This window comes from Dendropsophus ebraccatus, chromosome 4 (genome assembly GCF_027789765.1).
Source record: "Dendropsophus ebraccatus isolate aDenEbr1 chromosome 4, aDenEbr1.pat, whole genome shotgun sequence".
Classification (NCBI taxonomy): Eukaryota; Metazoa; Chordata; class Amphibia; order Anura; family Hylidae; genus Dendropsophus; species Dendropsophus ebraccatus.
In genome coordinates, this window is record NC_091457.1 from 22246523 (window position 1) to 22266060 (window position 19538).

Consider the following 19538-nt stretch of genomic DNA (forward strand, 5'->3'; position numbering starts at 1 on the left):
TATTTTACAGCACATGCGGGATCATTGACATTTGGCTACACCGCCACCCTGCCATGTACTGGATTGAGCACTGCTACAGTTTCATGCAAGTGTCCACTCTGGCGATACAGATTTTTTTTTTTGGTAACTAGCACCATAAAGCAAACTGCAGTCAACCCTCTACTGACATTTATATGCATTTATTGGACAGTTGAGAAAAAGTTTTATTGCAAGAAAATCCCATTAACAACCGCCCCTTATTCGCAGGAGATGCACTTCCACCCCAAGGCCCTGAAGGACGTAAAGGGCCAGATCGGCGCCCCCATGCCAGGAAAAGTGATTGACATTAAGGTGAAAGAAGGGGAGACCGTCGAGAAGGGCCAGCCCCTGTGTGTCCTGAGCGCCATGAAGATGGAGACCTTGGTAAATTCTCCAGTCTCCGGAACAGTCAAGAAGATCTACGTGAAGCCCGACATGCACCTGGAGGGAGAAGATCTTGTACTAGAAATCGAATAAATTGAACGTTAAATGGAACAGTTGTGCCGGGAAGGGGATTAGTGAAACGCCTAGCTTTCTGTTTCCCTCTTGTAGGATTGAGAGGGTGCTCTATACTCTTCTCCCCGCGCCTGCTGACAGTGTGTCTTATCGATGTAAATGAAGTGCTTTACATGTGGGTTTAGGGACCTAAATTGATATCTGGATTATTTTTACATTGCTTGCAGAAAAAAAAAATAGCTAAATAGCACAAAAATGTTTTTTCCTGAGCTTTCAGGCGGACATTAGAAAAGGTATTTGCCAATCCGAGCTCTAGTCTGGGCGCAGAAACTGCTCCGCTGGATATTGCTTACTGTCTGAGAAGGAGTCAAACGTTTCACGTCAAATATAAATCTCCCCGGTTCCTCTTTTTAGTGCCAAACAACGAAAAAAAGCTGAACTTGCAGCTGCCACTCCTGCTCCATCCAGCTTCTCCATGAATAGGGATTAGCATAGATATTAGCCCGTGAAGACTGACTACATCCACACTGAATCGTCCGCCCATCACTGCCATTCATTCCATTTCATCACCTTGTATATCTCCAAGAAACACTAAATCCTATAGTAGTTTCAGCACCATGGACAGAGCTGCAACTCTCAAGCATATAACGATAAAGGTCCCACCGAAAAATTCATAAAATTTCAAAAATTTTATAATTTTTTTTTTGTTGTTCAAATTTAAATTCCAATTTCTTGAATTGAGGTGGAGAATAACGGCCTCCGTCATTCTAGTTCAGCATCCCATAGCACTATGCAACTCATTTATAATCTCTTAAGCTATTCTTATGGAGAACTTTCTGCATCCTGTTGCCTTATATATTATGTACTTTGTTTTTGTTTTTTTTGTACCTACATATCCTCATAAATTCTCTCTATAGTTTGGTGCCTTCATGACCTAGTATTGTATTTGTAGCAATGATCGGTTTAGTCCCGAGATCACACTCTTCTAGTATCACTGTGGATTAATTGTAACCAAAAAAAAAGCACATACTGAGTGGCCGCCATTGTCGGGACTGGTGAGCCGGATTTATCTTCGTGAGTGACTCTTAATAGACTCTGTAATCTTAATATGCAACATATCAGGATGGTGGAGAGTGATTTCATGTGGTTAGAAAGTGAGATTTTGCTCGGCCAAACCATATGGAATTTTTCCTTTTTGCATAGTGTTTAAGACCGCCGCTTTTACCGAGAGATTTGTTGCGGTTGTCAGGATCATGATGGCCACCATCACACTAAAAACAGTCGTCACCAAAGACTCCTCAGAGAGTGATAGACTATGAAGAGCAGTCTGTAAACCATGCGGCAGATGCTGAGTTTGTCAAGGAATGGTTACTGTCATAGACTGAGATCACGTTATAGACGCAATTTGTCCCTGGAGGGTATATTGAGAGTTTAGGTAAAGACAAAGAATGGAGCAGAGAAAACAACACCACTCCCAGACGCAACGGACGAAATTCTACATGATTTTTGTGGTTGGTTTGTTTTGGTGGACATGGAAGAGCGGGCTCATTCATGTAGTATTGTCACATAGTAGATTCTAGATCGCGAGATAGTGTGGAGGGATTACTCATCTATATAGAGACCACACGTATCACTCTTAGAGTACATACCACCACGTTATTCCTTACCGAGAACCAGGATTCCCGGGGCCGGTCTCGCCTGCCCTTTAACATTATAGCTACTACATTTTAATTTAGGGCACCAGCTGTGCATTGTGGGTAATTCCTAAGCATTTAGGGATTGCCAGCTGCTTGTTTAGGCTAGCCCTGGTCCTGAGTGCCTTTGGGCTCTGCCTATTTTAAGATTTCCACCATCTAACCTCCCTCGCCTAGTTAACAATTTATAAAGACTGAGCAGTTAGATGCTATGTGATGTGTTCTGCATTAAGACTCTCTCGCTCTTGTACCCTCTTTTCACCTTGACGCTTCTCTCTCTTTTTTTTTTTTTTCCTTCTCTTTCCATTTAACACTCTTGTTATTACATAGAGCATTCGTCGCCGACACCTCCTTCACCACCTTAACCCTTCACTGGCAGGCACACGTGCCGTAGACTTGTAAGGTTGTTGTTTTTTATTCTCGTGTATGTATCACTGTACTCCCTGATGGAGTACTTCCCTGGGGCTGCACTAGTTAACTCTGCTATATGTTATCTGTAGACTGAAGAGGTGGCTTCGGTTGCCAAGGACGTTGCTTAATGTTCAGCTTTTTAATTGTCTATAGTACATTGTAGGCTTTTTTTTTTTTTTATACCTTCTATACTGTCAGAATGCAAAGATTCTCAGAGGCCTGGGCCTGTGAAAAGGTAAAAGGACTCTTTGCATTTCCATCTAATGCCTTCCCAGATACATTCAGCGTGAAGAGCCTGTGGGCAATACACTTTGTGAGAGCTCTGACCTTTTAATGTCTGAAATACAATGAACTGCATGTGAACCCATTCAGGTCATATAGTGACAAATGTTCTGTCTGATGTGCAGCGGGTGCGGCGGGCTATCTCCTATACAGTCATTGCACACCAAGCGGTGGGATGGGGGGGTGTATCTTTTATAATGTGACAGATATATCACAGATCTTACACGTAAAAACCTTCTCAGATTGCACGCACACGCCACCTTCTTCTACTTCTAGCATTTTCTTTCCTTTTTTTACCTTTAAGAAATGAGCAGCTCCCTGTCCACTTAGTCTATGCAAAAATGTACTCGGCATTTGCACAATGAATCCTTATCTAAGACAAGCACCCGAGCTCTCATACATAAGAGCCCGCTGTGACGGGAATACAGATGGTTGGGGGGGGGCGGTTTGTTGTATTTTTGTGCATTTCGTCAATGTTTTCTTTGCTTTTTACATGTACGAATTTAAAGTGGCAGCAGCAAGTATTTTACCTGTATCGGACCACGTTCCACCCCGTGCCCACTGTGCACATTTTAGCCATTGTTCACAAAGGGTATAAGGGGGTGCTGTGTTTACATTGCCTATATTTTCAGGCTTATTAGTTCAGTCTACCTTCTTATTTCCATCGGACCACCTTAGGATGGTATCCCTGTCTTCTGTATGGTGACGTTAACCGTTCTGTCCGATTGAGAGAGAGAAGGTCTTCTTCGTGTATGGACAGTAAAGGGTGGCGGGGCACCGGTGGAGGCAAGATGGCAGAGCACACTGAGCGTCGTTCCCTCTATTGCGCTTTTAGTCAATGTCTTAGAAGAGAAATAGAGACATCCTCCCCTTCTCTCCACTCCATATGTTAGGCTGCTTAGTGAGTAGTAGCAGTTAATAGCGAGTAGCCATTATGGTGAGGATTGTAACCCCGAATCATTGTTAACTGTGGACCATTAACTTTTGTAATAGCAGTATTCTGTGTTATCGTGTTTACATCATGAACTAACTGGAGATTTCCTTCTGCGTCTAATGCCGGGAAGGAAGGAGACGAGGAGCGCAGTAGTAAAATGTCTTACATGTACAGGTCGAAATTTTGCCTTTGGACACCTTGTTATGGATGTGACTTACCTTTTAGTGTTTATCCATTGGAAATAAAGCTGAATATATTATGTTACATTAATGTTGCATTTGTTTTATTGCTTTTGGTCAATTATTAAAATTTTGTGAAAGAACCAAGAAAACCCAACATACACTAGTGAAGTCTGGTGAAAAAAAAAAAAAAAAAAGGGGGGGGGGGGAATAATAATGTATACTTACCTGTCCCTCTGCCCTTGCAAGCGCCACATCACCACTCTCAGAGCACCGCTGCCGTCCCAAGGCTCCTGTTGCTGGGTTGCCAGCTTAGGCAGTCAGTTATTGGGGCAGCACAACTGACTGGCTAAGTGTGCAGTTTATCAGCTGAGTCCAGTACTTTCCCCCGAGTCAGGGGGTAAGTATACTTTTTTTATTGGGTCCCCCACTCCCCTGCCTGCAGAATTTTTTTTTTATTTTCTCTTTTAAATGAGATGTATCACTGAGATTTTTTTCTAAGCTGTTTTTATTTATTTTTACATAATTTTTTTTTTTTTTGGGGGGGGGGGGGGCAGCCATCTTGCCAGCACTTACCGATATGCTTTACAGCAAGCCCCATGGACATAGACAACAACAGACCGGATCCAGCAGACTAGCGGCACCACTGCTTCCGAACATACCCTCTGGCCCCACCACTCCACAGACAAAATATGGCCACCCCTCAAGACCAAGCCACACAAAAGCAGACGGAATAGCTCACCATGTGCTCGGGTGCTGCACTGTGCCATTTTAGGGACCCACATGAAGCGGTAACCTCGCATCGGTGTGTGGGTTTATACACTTTGATTAAATTGTGACTAGCTCCTGATGTTAGTATTACATAGTGCTGAGAAGTGGACGGTCAGTGTGAGCCATGTGGATTTACTGCCATGTCTGTTTTTTGTTTTTTTTCCCCTCTTCTCTCCATCGGATTAACTACTGTATATATATATTTTGTTTTGTGTGTGTGTTCTTTTTGTGTGTGTTTTTTTTAATGTCATGACAGGTACACTCTTACCTCCTGGAGAAACATGAAGTGTGTACAGAGTAAATGTTTTGCTTCCACTGGAAAAATCAATTACTTGTTCATTAATTAGATTGCATAATTCATATGGATGTTATCACGCATAGGTCATAGTGACATCTCCATGTGTTATTAGCATATTCAGTGTAACACTATGAGGAACGAATAGGACGCTGTCTATAGAGTGAAGGATATAGAGTGTTACAGGTACGGGTGTCTTAAAGGTGTCCATTATATCCTAATGTAGTACAATAAATTGGCTGCAGAGAGGCCTGTGGCACGACTTTTTCTTTTTGCTAATACGGTGTAGTGGGCAATAGAAGGGACAATAAGGCTGGTAATAGCAGCAGGATAATAGGTTTGTATGTAGAGATAAGTTGTAGTCTTTATTGCAGTGTGGACCCAAATAGTCATCTGTGAGTCACTGGATGTAACTGCACTGTATTCACTCCCTGTGTACAGCTGTATCTGACCACTATTTGGTGGCGCTATTATTTACAGGGGTACTACTATACATTAAAAGAGTTGGACGTTATGTCCCTGTTCTTTTAAGCCCTTAGATTTGGTGTCATTAGTGGGTCACTTGAAGGGGAATCAAGAAATAAAAAAAAAAAATCCTGTTTCCTTCCACAGACATTACCACATCTGCCTTCAGGTTATGTATGGTATTACCATTAAATTCATTGGGGATATATGCCATTCAATGATCGTGTCCCAGCATACATTAAACACCACTTAAAAGGGTCATATGATCCAGGATTAGAAAAACATGGCTGCTTTACATAAACAGCGCTTCCCCTGTCCTCAGATTGACTGTGATATTACAACGATTCTTTCACTTCATTAAAACTGAACAACCCCTTTAACTGAGAGTGGAGGGAAAAGCCAGAATACATACTAGCAGATGTGTAGGTGTCATATGTCATGTTCGCTTGCAATGAGGCTTTTCTGTCAGGACACCTCATTAAACTAGATATTTTTTAGCGTCTGTCTGTACCTTTAAGAAGTGACAGTAGTTGAGGTCAGAATATATTGCTTCAGAGAGTTGGGAATTACACCTTAGTGTCACTCGGAGCTGACAAGTCTTATCCTTGAACTCTTCTTTGATAAGTAATGGTTGTCACCTCGCAACCCCTTGCAAAAAAAAAGATGATGTTGAAAAAAGTCCTGAAAAAAAAAATATTGCAGAGAGTGTGATATTTTTTTTTTATTTCACGTTTTTTCCCTCACAGTGTTAAGTGATTATATATGTGTTTGTATGTTGTAGTTTTCACACTGGCCACTGGATGTCAGTATATCTGTCTACACTCTGGAGTCTAAGGCCTTATTCAAACGTCCCGTAATTTACGCATCCGTATTTCCGTATCCGAGTTTGCGCACATTGATGTCTATTGGGCTATTCACACTGTCAGTAGATTACAAGGATGCAAACAAATGCTGGGAAAAAAAAGGACATGTCCTGGTGCGGACCCCTATTTTTTTTGTACGGATCCTCTCGTAGAAATCAATGGGATCTGCTATTTTTTACGGATCGTAAGCTGTTTTGCATCCATATTTCCTTAAAAAATACAGATGACTCATAGGTCATAAAGTTGTGTTTCTAAGCCACCACAGCCAGGAAGAAGGAGCTGCAGAAGCGCATGCAAACAGGCAGACTGGAATCAGGCAATGCCAGAAGATGTCCTATAGAAAAGAATAGCGCTAATTTTTATTTATTTATTTATTTATTTAGGGGGGGGAGGGATTTAAATGGAAAGAATAATAAAGAGAGGCAAGCAAAGCGATAAACATGCTGTGAGCCCAGTGTATCTTAAGGGGTAACTCCACATAAGGAAATGTTATTTTCTTTTAAAAGTACATTAAAAGTTATATAGATGTGTCTATATAATGTATTACCATATCTGTGCGGTTCGGCCACACTGGTAGCTGATTGAAATCCAGGAAGTGAAGAAAAATGGCCCCTGTGCCAATTTCCATTGTCTCTTGCTCCCTCTGCTCTCCCACCTTAGGAGACAAATATTCCATGCTTCTGTCTCATATTGTGTGTGTTTGCTGAGATCAGGCTGATGATGCAGACAGGAGGCAGGGCCTGATGTCCCAGGAGGCTTGGCTCGATCCCCTGAGGGATTCACCATCTCTAACCGGCCAGAAGCAGCTGCGGCATTGAATTTACTGAGTGCAAAAGTGCAATGAAATTAGGGCTGTGTTCGCACATGTTGGAGTTTCATTGCAGTACTGCAGGGTTTTCACAAAAATGATGCAGTAACACAAGTAAATTATGCTAAACTGCACAGAGGATCAGAGCACTGCCTATCCCACCTGGAGAAAAAACAAGGCATAAACAGTATATCCCATATAGGATAATTTGGGATAAAGTCCTTATTGTGGGGCTCAACTTCAAAGATAAAAGATGCTTGATCATAATATGTGCGTGGAAATGAAGAAAAAAAGAAATTAAATTCAAAAAGTACTTTACTTTATTCCAATATCAGCGTTACAGGTAGAGAATACAGTGTGCTGTGTGGTGTTACAGGTAGAGAATACAGCGTGTTGTGTGGTGTTACAGGTAGAGAATACAGCGTGCTGTGTGGTGTTACAGGTAGAGAATACAGCGCTGTGTGGTGTTACAGGTAGAGAATACAGCATGCTGTGTGGTGTTACAGGTAGAGAATACAGTGTGCTGTATGGTGTTACAGGTAGAGAATACAGTGTGCTGTGTGGTGTTACAGGTAGAGAATACAGTGTGCTGTATGGTGTTACAGGTAGAGAATACAGTGTGCTGTGTGGTGTTACAGGTAGAGAATACAGCGTGCTGTGTGGTGTTACAGGTAGAGAATACAGCGTGCTGTGTGGTGTTACAGGTAGAGAATACAGTGTGCTGTGTGGTATTACAGGTAGAGAATACAGCATGCTGTGTGGTGTTACAGGTAGAGAATACAGCGTGCTGTGTGGTGTTACAGGTAGAGAATACAGAGCTGTGTGGTGTTACAGGTAGAGAATACAGCGTGCTGTATGGTGTTACAGGTAGAGAATACAGCGTGCTGTGTGGTGTTACAGGTAGAGAATACAGTGTGCTGTGTGGTGTTACAGGTAGAGAATAAAGCGTGCTGTGTGGTGTTACAGGTAGAGAATACAGTGTGGTGTTACAGGTAGAGAATACAGCGCACTGTGTGGTGTTACAGGTAGAAAATACAGAGCGCTGTGTGGTGTTACAGGTAGAGAATACAGCGCGCCGTGTGGTGTTACAGGTAGAGAATACAGTGTGCTGTGTGGTGTTACAGGTAGAGAATACAGCGTGCTGTGAGGTGTTACAGGTAGAGAATACAGTGTGCTGTGTGGTGTTACAGGTAGAGAATACAGCGTGCTGTGTGGTGTTACAGGCAGGGCCGTATTTGTCACTAGGCACCCGTGGTCCGGTGCCTAGGGCGGCGCCCTGGGGGGGGCGGCACCCGCAGGGAACACTTTTTTTATTATAAAAAAAAAAACAAAAAAAAACGTCCGTAGGCACCGGCCCACGGGTGCCTAGTCCGCGCCGGGGGGGGGGGGGGGGGAGGTGTGATGGAGCGGCCGGGAGCAGGCTGGTGGGCAGGCTGGTTCCCTCCCCCCATGCAGCGCCGAGGTCCGGGGTGCGAGGCAGGGGGTGAGCTTCCGGCACACACAGTGTGACAGAGGCCGGAAGCTCACAGCTGCAGCCCCGCGGTCCCGGATCTTCTCTCCTGCTCGGCGGCGCTCACGTGATGTGACGTCATCGCCTAGCAGGAGAGAAGATCCAGGAACGCGGGGCTGCAGCTGTGAGCTTCCGGTCTCTGTCACACTGTGTGTGCCGGAAGCTCACCCCCTGCCTCGCACCCCGGACCTCGGCGCTGCATGGGGGGAGGGAACCAGCCTGCCCACCAGCCTGCTCCCGGCCGCCCTGTCTCCCCCCAGCCCCACAGCGTCTGCCCGGCCCCCCTGCATCCTCAGCTGCCCCCCTGCTGGGGGGCAGCCTCTCCCCTGCCCCCCCAGCCTCTCACCTGCCCCCCCAGCCTCTCACCTGCCCCTCAGCCTCTCACCTGCCCCCCAGCCTCTCACCTGCCCCTCAGCCTCTCACCTGCCCCTCAGCCTCTCCCCTGCTCCCCCCAGCCTCTCCACCTAACCATCAGCCTCTCCCCCCAAACCTCAGCCTCTCCCACTGCCCCCCAGCCTCTCCCCCTAACCCTCAGCCTCTCCCACTGCCCCCCAGCCTCTCCCCCTAACCCTCAGCCTCTCCCCTGCCCCCCAGCCACTCCCCCTAACCCTCAGCCTCTCCCACTGCCCCCCAGCCTCTCCCCCTAACCCTCAGCCTCTCCCCTGCCCCCCAGCCTCTCCCCTGCCCCCCCCCCAGCCTCTCCACCTAACCCCTTAGCCTCTCCCCCTAACCCTCAGCCTCTCCCCTGCCCCCCAGCCTCTCCCCTGCCCCCCCCCCCAGCCTCTCCACCTAACCCCTTAGCCTCTCCCCCTAACCCTCAGCCTCTCCCCTGCCCCCCAGCCTCTCCCCTGCCCCCCCCAGCCTCTCCACCTAACCCCTTAGCCTCTCCACCTAACCCTCAGCCTCTCCCCTGCCCCCCAGCCTCTCCCCTGCCCCCCCAGACTCTCCCCCTAACCCTCAGCCTCTCCCCTGGTCCCCAGCCTCTCCCCCCTGCATTCTCAGCCTCTTCCCTGACCCCAGCCTCTCTCCCCTGGTCCCCAACCTCTCCCCCCTGCATTCTCAGCCTCTCCCCTGCCCCCCTAGCCTCTCACCTGCCCCTCAGCCTCTCACCTGCCCCCCAGCCTCTCACCTGCCCCCCAGCCTCTCACCTGCCCCTCAGCCTCTCACCTGCCCCCCAGCCTCTCACCTGCCCCCCAGCCTCTCACCTGCTCCCCAGCCTCTCACCTGCCCCTCAGCCTCTCCCCTGCCCCCCAGCCTCTCACCTGCCCCTCAGCCTCTCACCTGCCCCCCAGCCTCTCACCTGCCCCTCAGCCTCTCGCCTGCCCCCCAGCCTCTCACCTGCCCCTCAGCCTCTCGCCTGCCCCCCAGCCTCTCACCTGCCCCTCAGCCTCTCACCTGCCCCCCAGCCTCTCACCTGCCCCTCAGCCTCTCACCTGCCCCCCAGCCTCTCACCTGCCCCTCAGCCTCTCACCTGCCCCCCAGCCTCTCACCTGCCCCCCAGCCTCTCCCCTGCCCCTCAGCCTCTCACCTGCCCCCCAGCCTCTCACCTGCCCCTCAGCCTCTCACCTGCCCCCCAGCCTCTCACCTGCCCCTCAGCCTCTCCCCTGCCCCCCAGCCTCTCCCCTGCTCCCCCCAGCCTCTCCCCTGCTCCCCCCAGCCTCTCCACCTAACCATCAGCCTCTCCCCCCAAACCTCAGCCTCTCCCACTGCCCCCCAGCCTCTCCCCCTAACCCTCAGCCTCTCCCACTGCTCCCCAGCCTCTCCCCCTAACCCTCAGCCTCTCCCACTGCCCCCCAGCCTCTCCCCCTAACCCTCAGCCTCTCCCCTGCCCCCCAGCCTCTCCCCCTGCCCCTCAGCCTCTCCCCTGCCCCCCAGCCTCTCACCTGCCCCTCAGCCTCTCACCTGCCCCCCAGCCTCTCACCTGCTCTCAGCCTCTCACCTGCCCCTCAGCCTCTCACCTGCACCCCAGCCTCTCACCTGCCCCTCAGCCTCTCACCTGCCCCCCAGCCTCTCACCTGCCCCTCAGCCTCTCACCTGCCCCCCAGCCTCTAACCTGCCCCTCAGCCTCTCACCTGCCCCCCAGCCTCTCCCCTGCCCCTCAGCCTCTCCCCTGCCCCCCAGCCTCTCCCCTGCTCCCCCCAGCCTCTCCCCTGCTCCCCCCAGCCTCTCCACCTAACCATCAGCCTCTCCCCCCAAACCTCAGCCTCTCCCACTGCCCCTCAGCCTCTCCCACTGCCCCCCAGCCTCTCCCCCTAACCCTCAGCCTCTCCCCTGCCCCCCAGCCTCTCCCCCTAACCCTCAGCCTCTCCCACTGCCCCCCAGCCTCTCCCCCTAACCCTCAGCCTCTCCCACTGCCCCCCAGCCTCTCCCCCTAACCCTCAGCCTCTCCCCTGCCCCCCCCAGCCTCTCCACCTAACCCCTTAGCCTCTCCCCCTAACCCTCAGCCTCTCCCCTGCCCCCCAGCCTCTCCCCTGCCCCCCCCAGCCTCTCCACCTAACCCCTTAGCCTCTCCACCTAACCCTCAGCCTCTCCCCTGCCCCCCAGCCTCTCCCCTGCCCCCCCAGACTCTCCCCCTAACCCTCAGCCTCTCCCCTGGTCCCCAGCCTCTCCCCCCTGCATTCTCAGCCTCTTCCCTGACCCCCCAGCCTCTCACCTGCCCCTCAGCCTCTCACCTGCCCCCCAGCCTCTCACCTGCCCCCCAGCCTCTCACCTGCCCCCCAGCCTCTCCCCTGCCCCCCAGCCTCTCACCTGCCCCCCAGCCTCTCACCTGCCCCTCAGCCTCTCACCTGCCCCTCAGCCTCTCACCTGCCCCCCAGCCTCTCACCTGCCCCTAAGCCTCTCACCTGCCCCCCAGCCTCTCACCTGCCCCTCAGCCTCTCACCTGCCCCCCAGCCTCTCACCTGCCCCTCAGCCTCTCACCTGTCCCCCAGCCTCTCACCTGCCCCTCAGCCTCTCACCTGCCCCCCAGCCTCTCACCTGCCCCCCAGCCTCTCACCTGCCCCTCAGCCTCTCACCTGCCCCCCAGCCTCTCCCCTGCCCCCCAGCCTCTCCACCTAACCATCAGCCTCTCCCCCCAAACCTCAGCCTCTCCCACTGCCCCCCAGCCTCTCCCCCTAACCCTCAGCCTCTCCCACTGCCCCCCAGCCTCTCCCCCTAACCCTCAGCCTCTCCCCTGCCCCCCAGCCTCTCCCCCTAACCCTCAGCCTCTCCCACTGCCCCCCAGCCTCTCCCCCTAACCCTCAGCCTCTCCCCTGCCCCCCAGCCTCTCCCCTGCCCCCCCCCAGCCTCTCCACCTAACCCCTTAGCCTCTCCCCCTAACCCTCAGCCTCTCCCCTGCCCCCCAGCCTCTCCCCTGCCCCCCCCCCCCCAGCCTCTCCACCTAACCCCTTAGCCTCTCCACCTAACCCTCAGCCTCTCCCCTGCCCCCCAGCCTCTCCCCTGCCCCCCCAGACTCTCCCCCTAACCCTCAGCCTCTCCCCTGGTCCCCAACCTCTCCCCCCTGCATTCTCAGCCTCTCCCCTGCCCCCCCAGCCTCTCACCTGCCCCTCAGCCTCTCACCTGCCCCCCAGCCTCTCACCTGCCCCCCAGCCTCTCACCTGCCCCTCAGCCTCTCACCTGCCCCCCAGCCTCTCACCTGCCCCTCAGCCTCTCACCTGCCCCCCAGCCTCTCACCTGCCCCCCAGCCTCTCACCTGCCCCTCAGCCTCTCACCTGCCCCTCAGCCTCTCACCTGCCCCCCAGCCTCTCACCTGCCCCTCAGCCTCTCCCCTGCCCCCCAGCCTCTCCCCTGCTCCCCCCAGCCTCTCCACCTAACAATCAGCCTCTCCCCCCAAACCTCAGCCTCTCCCACTGCCCCCCAGCCTCTCTCCCTAACCCTCAGCCTCTCCCCTGCCCCCCAGCCTCTCCCCTGCCCCCCCAGCCTCTCCACCTAACCCCTTAGCCTATTCACCTAACCCTCAGCCTCTCCCCTGCCCCCCAGCCTCTCCCCTGCCCCCCCCCAGCCTCTCCCCTGCCCCCCAGCCTTTCCGCTGCCCCCCCCCCAGACTCTCCCCCTAACCCTCAGCCTCTCCCCTGGTCCCCAGCCTCTCCCCCCTGCATTCTCAGCCTCTTCCCTGACCCCAGCCTCTCTCCCCTGGTCCCCAACCTCTCCCCCCTGCATTCTCAGCCTCTCCCCTGCCCCCAGCCTCTCTCCCCTGCATTCTCAGCTGCTCCCCAGCCTCCCAGCCCCTCCCCCTGACCCACAGCTTCTCCCTCTGACCCCCAGCCTCTCCCCCTGAATCCCAGCTTCTTCCCTGCCCCCCTACCGCTCCCCCTGACCCCCAGCCTCTCCCCCTGAGCCCCAGCCCCCCCTGAACCCCAGCTTCTCCCCTGCCACCCTAGCTGCCCCTCCCTGCTGGTCCCCTGCCCCCCAGCTGCTCTTCCTTTCCCCCAGCTGCTCTCCCTTTCCCCCAGCTGCCTCCCTTCCCCAGTTACCCCCAGTTGCCTCCCTTCCTCAGTCCCCCCCCAGCTGCCTCCCTTGCCCTGTCACCCCCAGCTGCCCCCCTTCCCCAGTCCCCCTGTCGCCCCAGCTGCCTCCCTTTCCCAGTCACCCCCAGCTGCCTCCCTTTCCCAGCCCCCCCCCAGCTGCCTCCCTTCCCCAGTCACCCCCAGCTGCCCCTGCAGACAAGTTGTGGTCGGAGAAGTCTTCATGATGCTGCGCCAGATGGAGAAGAAAGCAAAAAGTTAGCGACGGCAATCGGAGAAGACGTCACCTGTGAGTCATTAGTAACTGCACTGTAATCACTTCTATAGTGTGCAGAGCCTGTGCACCATTGGGGTCTATAAGGGTCAGTTTATTGTTTGCGGTAGTGTACTGACACAGCCCCAGGGTCACTACAGTACACTAGTGCAAACTTTTTAACTAGGACCCACCTACAACAGCTGCAGGCACTACAACTCCCAGCATATCCTGAGGGCTGCAGACTGTCAGTACTTGCTGGGAGTTGTGGTGCCTACAGCTGTTGTAGTTGGGTCCTAGGTGCATTATACACTGTATTCTTTGTGGCGTATAAGAATACAGAGATCTGTGGGGGCTCAGTGTGTGGAAGTGACCCCAGAACATCACTAATAGGGGATAGAACAAAAACATCTCCCCCTATCCCTATTAGTGCTGTTCTGGGGTCACTTCCCTGCACTGAGCCCCCACAGATCTATGTATTCTGATCTCCCACAACGCCTCCAGGAACCAACTACAACAGCTGCAGGCACTACAACTCCCAGAACAGTCTGCAGCCCTCAGGATATGCTGGGAGTTGTAGTGCCTGCAGCTGTTGTAGTTGGGTCCTAGGTGCATCATACACTGGATGCTTTGTGGCATATAAGAATACATAGATCTGTGGAGGCTCAGTGTAGGGAAGTGACCCCAGAACATCACTAATAGGGATAGGGGGAGATGTTTTTGTTCTATCCCCTATTAGTGATGTTCTGGGGTCACTTCCCTGCACTGAGCCCCCACAGATCTCTTTATTCTTATATGCCACAAAGCATTCAGTGTATAGGACCCAACTACAACAGCTGCAGGCACTACAACTCCCAGCATGTACTGACAGTCTGCAGCCCTCAGGATATGCTGGGAGTTGTAGTACAGTAGTACAATCCTATGATAACTGCCGCTGTAGACAGATGTATTACTGGACCTTCAGGGCTGATGGTTGTCACCCACAGATTGCAGCCACCAGGAGCCTCTGCACACAGTGATTTATTACAGGGTTGTCCTCTCAGAGACTACAACTCCCAGCATACCCTGAGAGCTGTAAAAATGGAGGGTGTTCTGAGATTTGTCACAGATACAGATGAATTCAGGAAAGGAGCGGGGTCAGCATGTCGTGTCTCACTGGTTGTATATTGGTGGCTCCAGGTACCCCAGTCCAACACTGGACAGAACCAGTCCCCCGGCCTCCTTCCTTCCTCCATCACGTCTGTTTGATGAGAACAGCGGGCATCAAGCAGAGCGGCACCCAAGTGCCAGGGTATATACCATGCATGTAAAGTAACGGCGCGGCGGGGGGGGGGGGGGTGAGGGGGGGCGCCTCTGCGTGCAAAGTGCCTAGGGCAGCATGAACTCTAAATACAGGCCTGGTTACAGGTAGAGAATACAGTGATGTGTGGTGTTACAGGAAGAGAATACAGTGAGCTGTGTGGTGTTACAGGTAGAGAATACAGTGCTGTGTGGTGTTACAGGTAGAGAATACAGTGTGCTGTGTGGTGTTACAGGTAGAGAATACAACGTGCTCGGTGGTGTTACAGGTAGAGAATACAGTGTGCTGTATGGTGTTACAGGGAGAGAATACAGTGTGCTGTGTGGTGTTACAGGCAGAGAATACAGCGCGCTGTGTGGTGTTACAGGTAGAGAATACAGCGTGGTGTTACAGGTAGAGAATATAGTGTGGTGTTACAGGTAGAGAATACAACGTGCTCGGTGGTGTTAAAGGTAGAGAATACAAGGTGCTGTATGGTGTTACAGGTAGTAACAATGGGTGGGACCACAATGAAATGATAAAGTACTGGAAATAATTCAGTAACACAATGAAACTGCAATGTGTGAACACAGCCTAGATGTTCTGCAACAGATTTGGGTGGGGAATGGGCAGGGTGGAGGACTGTGATGAACAGCTGAGGGAAAGCATTGCATTCTGGAACCAGTACTGCATTCTGGAAACTGCTCAACCAGGAAGTACAGAAACACAATATAGAACAAAATAAATGGATTTTTGGTAGTTTTAAAACTGGGTTAGACAGGTAATGCTATACGCTTCTACAGAAGTTTCATTTTTTAACCTCTACCTGGAGCTCTCTAGCTTCACTAGCTACACTTCATGTCAGTGCTTGGCTCCATTAAGAAGCCTTAGAATATGAGTGGGGATTTAATAAACAACCAAGCCAACATAAGAGAGTTAAAGGTTGAACTTTACAAAAATTTGTCTCTTATCAACTACAGTATGTACCTTTCAATAAAAAAAAGAATAGGAATGGTAAAAAATAGACCCAAAAAAAACAAACAACCACGACAAATGGATGATGGAACAATGAATAATAGCTAGCTGCCCTTAATCTTTCCCTGAATAGTAAACCTAATATCAGGAACCACAAAGGCTGGGTTCATATCAGATTGGAGGCTCTGTTAGAGCCACTGTTACTGGGACTGTCTCAACTATGAAGGTAGTAGCAGTCCCCAGGGGTTAAAGGGGTTATCCAGTGCTACAAAAACATGGCCTCTTTTCCCCCTCTCTTGTCTCCAGTTTAGGTGTGGTTTGCAATTAAGCTCCATTCACTTCAATGGAACTGAGTGTGAAACCCACCCGATCTGGAGACAAGAGAGGGGAAAAGTGGCCATGTTTTTGTAGTGCTGGATAACCCCTTTAAAGACCGCTGGACATCGACGTAGTCCATATGAATCCGACTGGAGATGAGCGAACCTGGAGCATGCTCGAGTCCATCCGAACCCTAACGTTCGGCATTTGATTAGCGGTGGCTGCTGAAGTTGGATAAAGCCCTAAGGCTATGTGGAAAACATGGATACAGCCAATGACTATATCTATGTTTTCCAGACAACCTTAGAGCTTTATCCAAGTTCAGCAGCCCCAGCTAATCAAATGCCGATCGTTCGGTTTCGAATGGACTCGAACCCGAACCCGATTCGCTCATCTTTAAATCCAACGTAATCCTCTACATAATGTAATGTATATCTGAAGAGGAAAAAAAACCACAAGCAAAAACAGGATGCTGGGAAAGCTGGGTCACCTCCAGCATGGGCATGGGAGTTACAGTCTGGGTCCCAGGGACTTAACCCCTGGGGGCTGGACTGTTCTGGCACTTCACCAGCAAGGAAGGGGGTTAATTGACCCCTTCCTTGCTGGGGCAGATGCAGTGGGATCTCTATGGGGGGGGGGGGGGTCCTAGCTGTCTGTCTGCTCTGTGTGCGTGTGTGTGAATGTGATGTGGTGAGCTGGCTTGTGGCTTACCTGTTGCTGCTACCTTCATAGTTAAGACAGTCCCAGTAGGTTGCAGCAAGCCCCTCCCCCTGGACCCAATACAGTGACTGATTAGATGATCAAGCTGTCCATCAAGCAGGACGGGCATTAACCCCCTCTACCCCCATGTGAACTTGGGGTAAAAAGGGGGCCGGGGGGAGTTCCTTTTCAGTGCGGGGAGAGGGAAGCTTGCTTGGTTGTTATGTTCTCCCCGTCCCTGCCACCTGTCAGATTAAGGGGCTACAGTAGTATTAGGAGGTAACAAGAAAAAAAGCATTGAAGTTATAGTCACACACACACTGCGCCTAGTGGTACAGATTAGTATATGTCAGTGTCATAGTTGGGGGTTCCACAATTTGGGATGAATGGGGGGGTCCTGTGACCAGGGCTGTGCAGGACTATTTGGCTCTGTCCTGCTTTTCTTCCCTCTCTATAGCTATCACCCAGTGTTTCCAGAATGGTGACCCCCCCCCCCCCCCCAGAGGAGGGAACCCCACTATTTTACATCAGAATATAATATATCAACATAACATCCAGACATAAGAAATGCAGTCATTCAATCCTCCCAGCTGCATATAACTCACTACAGAGATATTCATCACGTCCTACAGAAACTACTTGTACAACCCAAGTTTGTTGTTCAGTCCAGCCCTGATGAGTGATGACATCACAATGGAATGTGCAGTGCTCTATGACATCACAATGGAATGTGCGGTGTCCTATGACATCACAATGGAATGTGCGTTGTCCTATGACATCACAATGGAATGTGCAGCAGTTTCCTATGACATCACAATGCTGTGTGCAGTGCTCTGTGTGTCCAGGCTGCACCGGCCTCACTCCTGAATCTGCAGCAGTAGAGGATGGAGGCTCAGCGTGTGCTGCTCGCACCATTAGTGCTATTAGCTCCAAGCTTTGCATCAGAGATGACTGAGACATCAGGTAATGGCGGCATACTGGGGGAAGTTACTTCTCTACACGGAAATTACACTTCTGTATTTAATGTCTGTATTTTCCTTCCTGGACAGTGACCTCAGGGAGAGCGACCCCCCAGGACGGCGGCCATAATAGTGAGTAGTCACAATGAGATAGAATATATGGGGGAGATTTATCAAACATGGTGTACAGAGAAACTGGCTCAGTTGCCCCTAGCAACCAATCAGATTCCACCTTTCATTTTCCAAAGAGTCTGTGAGGCATGTAAGATCGAATCTGATTGGTTGCTAGGGGCAACTGAGCCAGTATCACTTTACACCATGTTTGATAAATCACACACATATATATATATATATATATATATATATATATACTACTACTAATAATAATTATACCTGTCTGTGTTATCACCAGGCGGAGTTATTATCGCTCTTGGCGTCGCGGCGGTCCTGGCTATTGCCACAATCATCTTCTGGTAAGTTTCTGCTGAACAGGTAAATGAATTGTCTCATCTATAGACGTTTATCTAAGGACTTTGCTTTCTCTCACAGCGCTATATATTGGATCAGACGCCGGCGTCGCCCAATGGCAGAAGAGGAGGAACTGAGAGAAGTCCTGGTCGATACACCAGGTAATACTTACTATAACATACATGTCTTAAAGGGGAACTCTGGCATTTTTCTCTTCTTTCAAATCAATTGATGTCACAAAGTTATATAGATTTGTATTTTTCTTCTGTTTAAAAAATCTCAAGTCTTCCAGAACTTATCATCTGCTGCATGTCCTGAAAGAAGTGGTGTATCCTTTCTAGTCTGACACAGTGCTCTCTGCTGCCACCTCTGTCCAGAGCAGGAGAGGTTTTCTATAGGGATTTGCACTGTGTCAGACTGGAAAGAATGCACCACTTCCTGCAGGGCATACAGCAGCTGATAAGTACAGATTTTTAAATAAAAGTAAATAACAAATCTATATAACTTTTAAAAAACAGTTGATTTGAAAGAAAGCTATGATTCTGATGTCTTCCCTTTTACATTGCAGATGTGCCAGAGGTGGATGTGACCCCGGAGGCGGCCATGGACGGTGGAGATGAAGCCCCCACTGAGGAGGCTGAGACCACCAGCCATTGGCCAATCCACATAGATGTGACGTCCATCATTAGACACATGGCGGATTTAAAACCCAAGCCCAAGAAGCCTGCACCGATGGCCATGACCCTGCACGAGAAAACTCAAGAAATTAAGAGGAAGAGGAGGTTTAGAAGCTTACGATCCTTCTTCAGATACTACAGGCAAAAACCATTAACAAGAAGCCAGATAAGAAGAGAACAAGCAGAGAAAACCCGGCAGGTCTGCCTCTGGCTGGACAGGAGACGGGGGAAAAAAATCAAAATCGAGGAGAAAAATCCCAAAAAGAGGAGGAGATCATGCCTATGCTGTGGGTAAGGGGCCATGCCGGCCATGGACCCAGCCTCCTCATCAGCCATGTGTCACCCACAATAAACAACATCTATAAAAATTCTGATGACTTATGGCCGTTCTTTTCCCCATCACACTGTATGGATTAGATTGCTGGGATTCCTGCAGGTATTAGGAAACCATCACTAGAGCTGGTGAAACACGTAGGGAGGTAGGGGCAGGTACCAGGAGGGGGCGTTCTTTCTCAGGACAATCTCACCACTCAACCAGAGGAATGTAACAGGGTCTAGATAAGAAGGATATAGAAAGGCGCACACCACTGACTGCCCCTCTATACCCGGCTTACCAATTCTCTATTGCTATCTGTTACTGCTGTGTTGGAATTGGAGCAATATACAGTATTTTTAACCCAGGAAAATCTTCTCAAAAGTCAGGGGTCATCTTATACAGCGGGTGTCGTCTGATAGGTCTGGTGGGGCTTCATCTAGGGAGG

At 50.7% G+C, this 19538-nt stretch overlaps 2 protein-coding genes across 3 annotated transcripts in view; both read left to right on the forward strand.

Moving 5' to 3' along the window:
• The window catches only part of PC (pyruvate carboxylase), a 363791-nt gene extending 359732 nt beyond the window's left edge, over positions 1-4059 (forward strand). For both annotated transcript variants that reach the window (XM_069965255.1, XM_069965254.1), the window contains one exon: positions 247-4059. In XM_069965255.1, the coding sequence (XP_069821356.1) occupies positions 247-495 (249 nt within the window). In that variant the 3' untranslated portion in view covers positions 496-4059. The remainder of the gene's footprint in view (positions 1-246) is intronic.
• Positions 4060-17550: 13491 nt separating this feature from the next.
• LOC138789504 (uncharacterized) lies at positions 17551-19128 on the forward strand. The gene is made up of 5 exons (XM_069968181.1): positions 17551-17636; positions 17723-17764; positions 18045-18105; positions 18182-18261; positions 18669-19128. The coding sequence occupies exons 1-5, from the start codon at positions 17558-17560 to the stop codon at positions 19070-19072; spliced, it is 666 nt and encodes a 221-aa protein (XP_069824282.1). The 5' UTR covers positions 17551-17557; the 3' UTR covers positions 19073-19128.
• The last annotated feature ends 410 nt before the right edge of the window (positions 19129-19538 follow it).

Bases quoted from the DNA above. Each gene is read 5' to 3' on its own strand.
- LOC138789504 (XM_069968181.1), top strand. From the start codon at position 17,558: ATGGAGGCTCAGCGTGTGCTGCTCGCACCATTAGTGCTATTAGCTCCA. The intron at 17,637-17,722 runs GTAATGGCGGCA...CTTCCTGGACAG, and splicing joins AGAGATGACTGAGACATCAG to TGACCTCAGGGAGAGCGACC. The intron at 17,765-18,044 runs GTGAGTAGTCAC...TGTTATCACCAG, and splicing joins CCAGGACGGCGGCCATAATA to GCGGAGTTATTATCGCTCTT.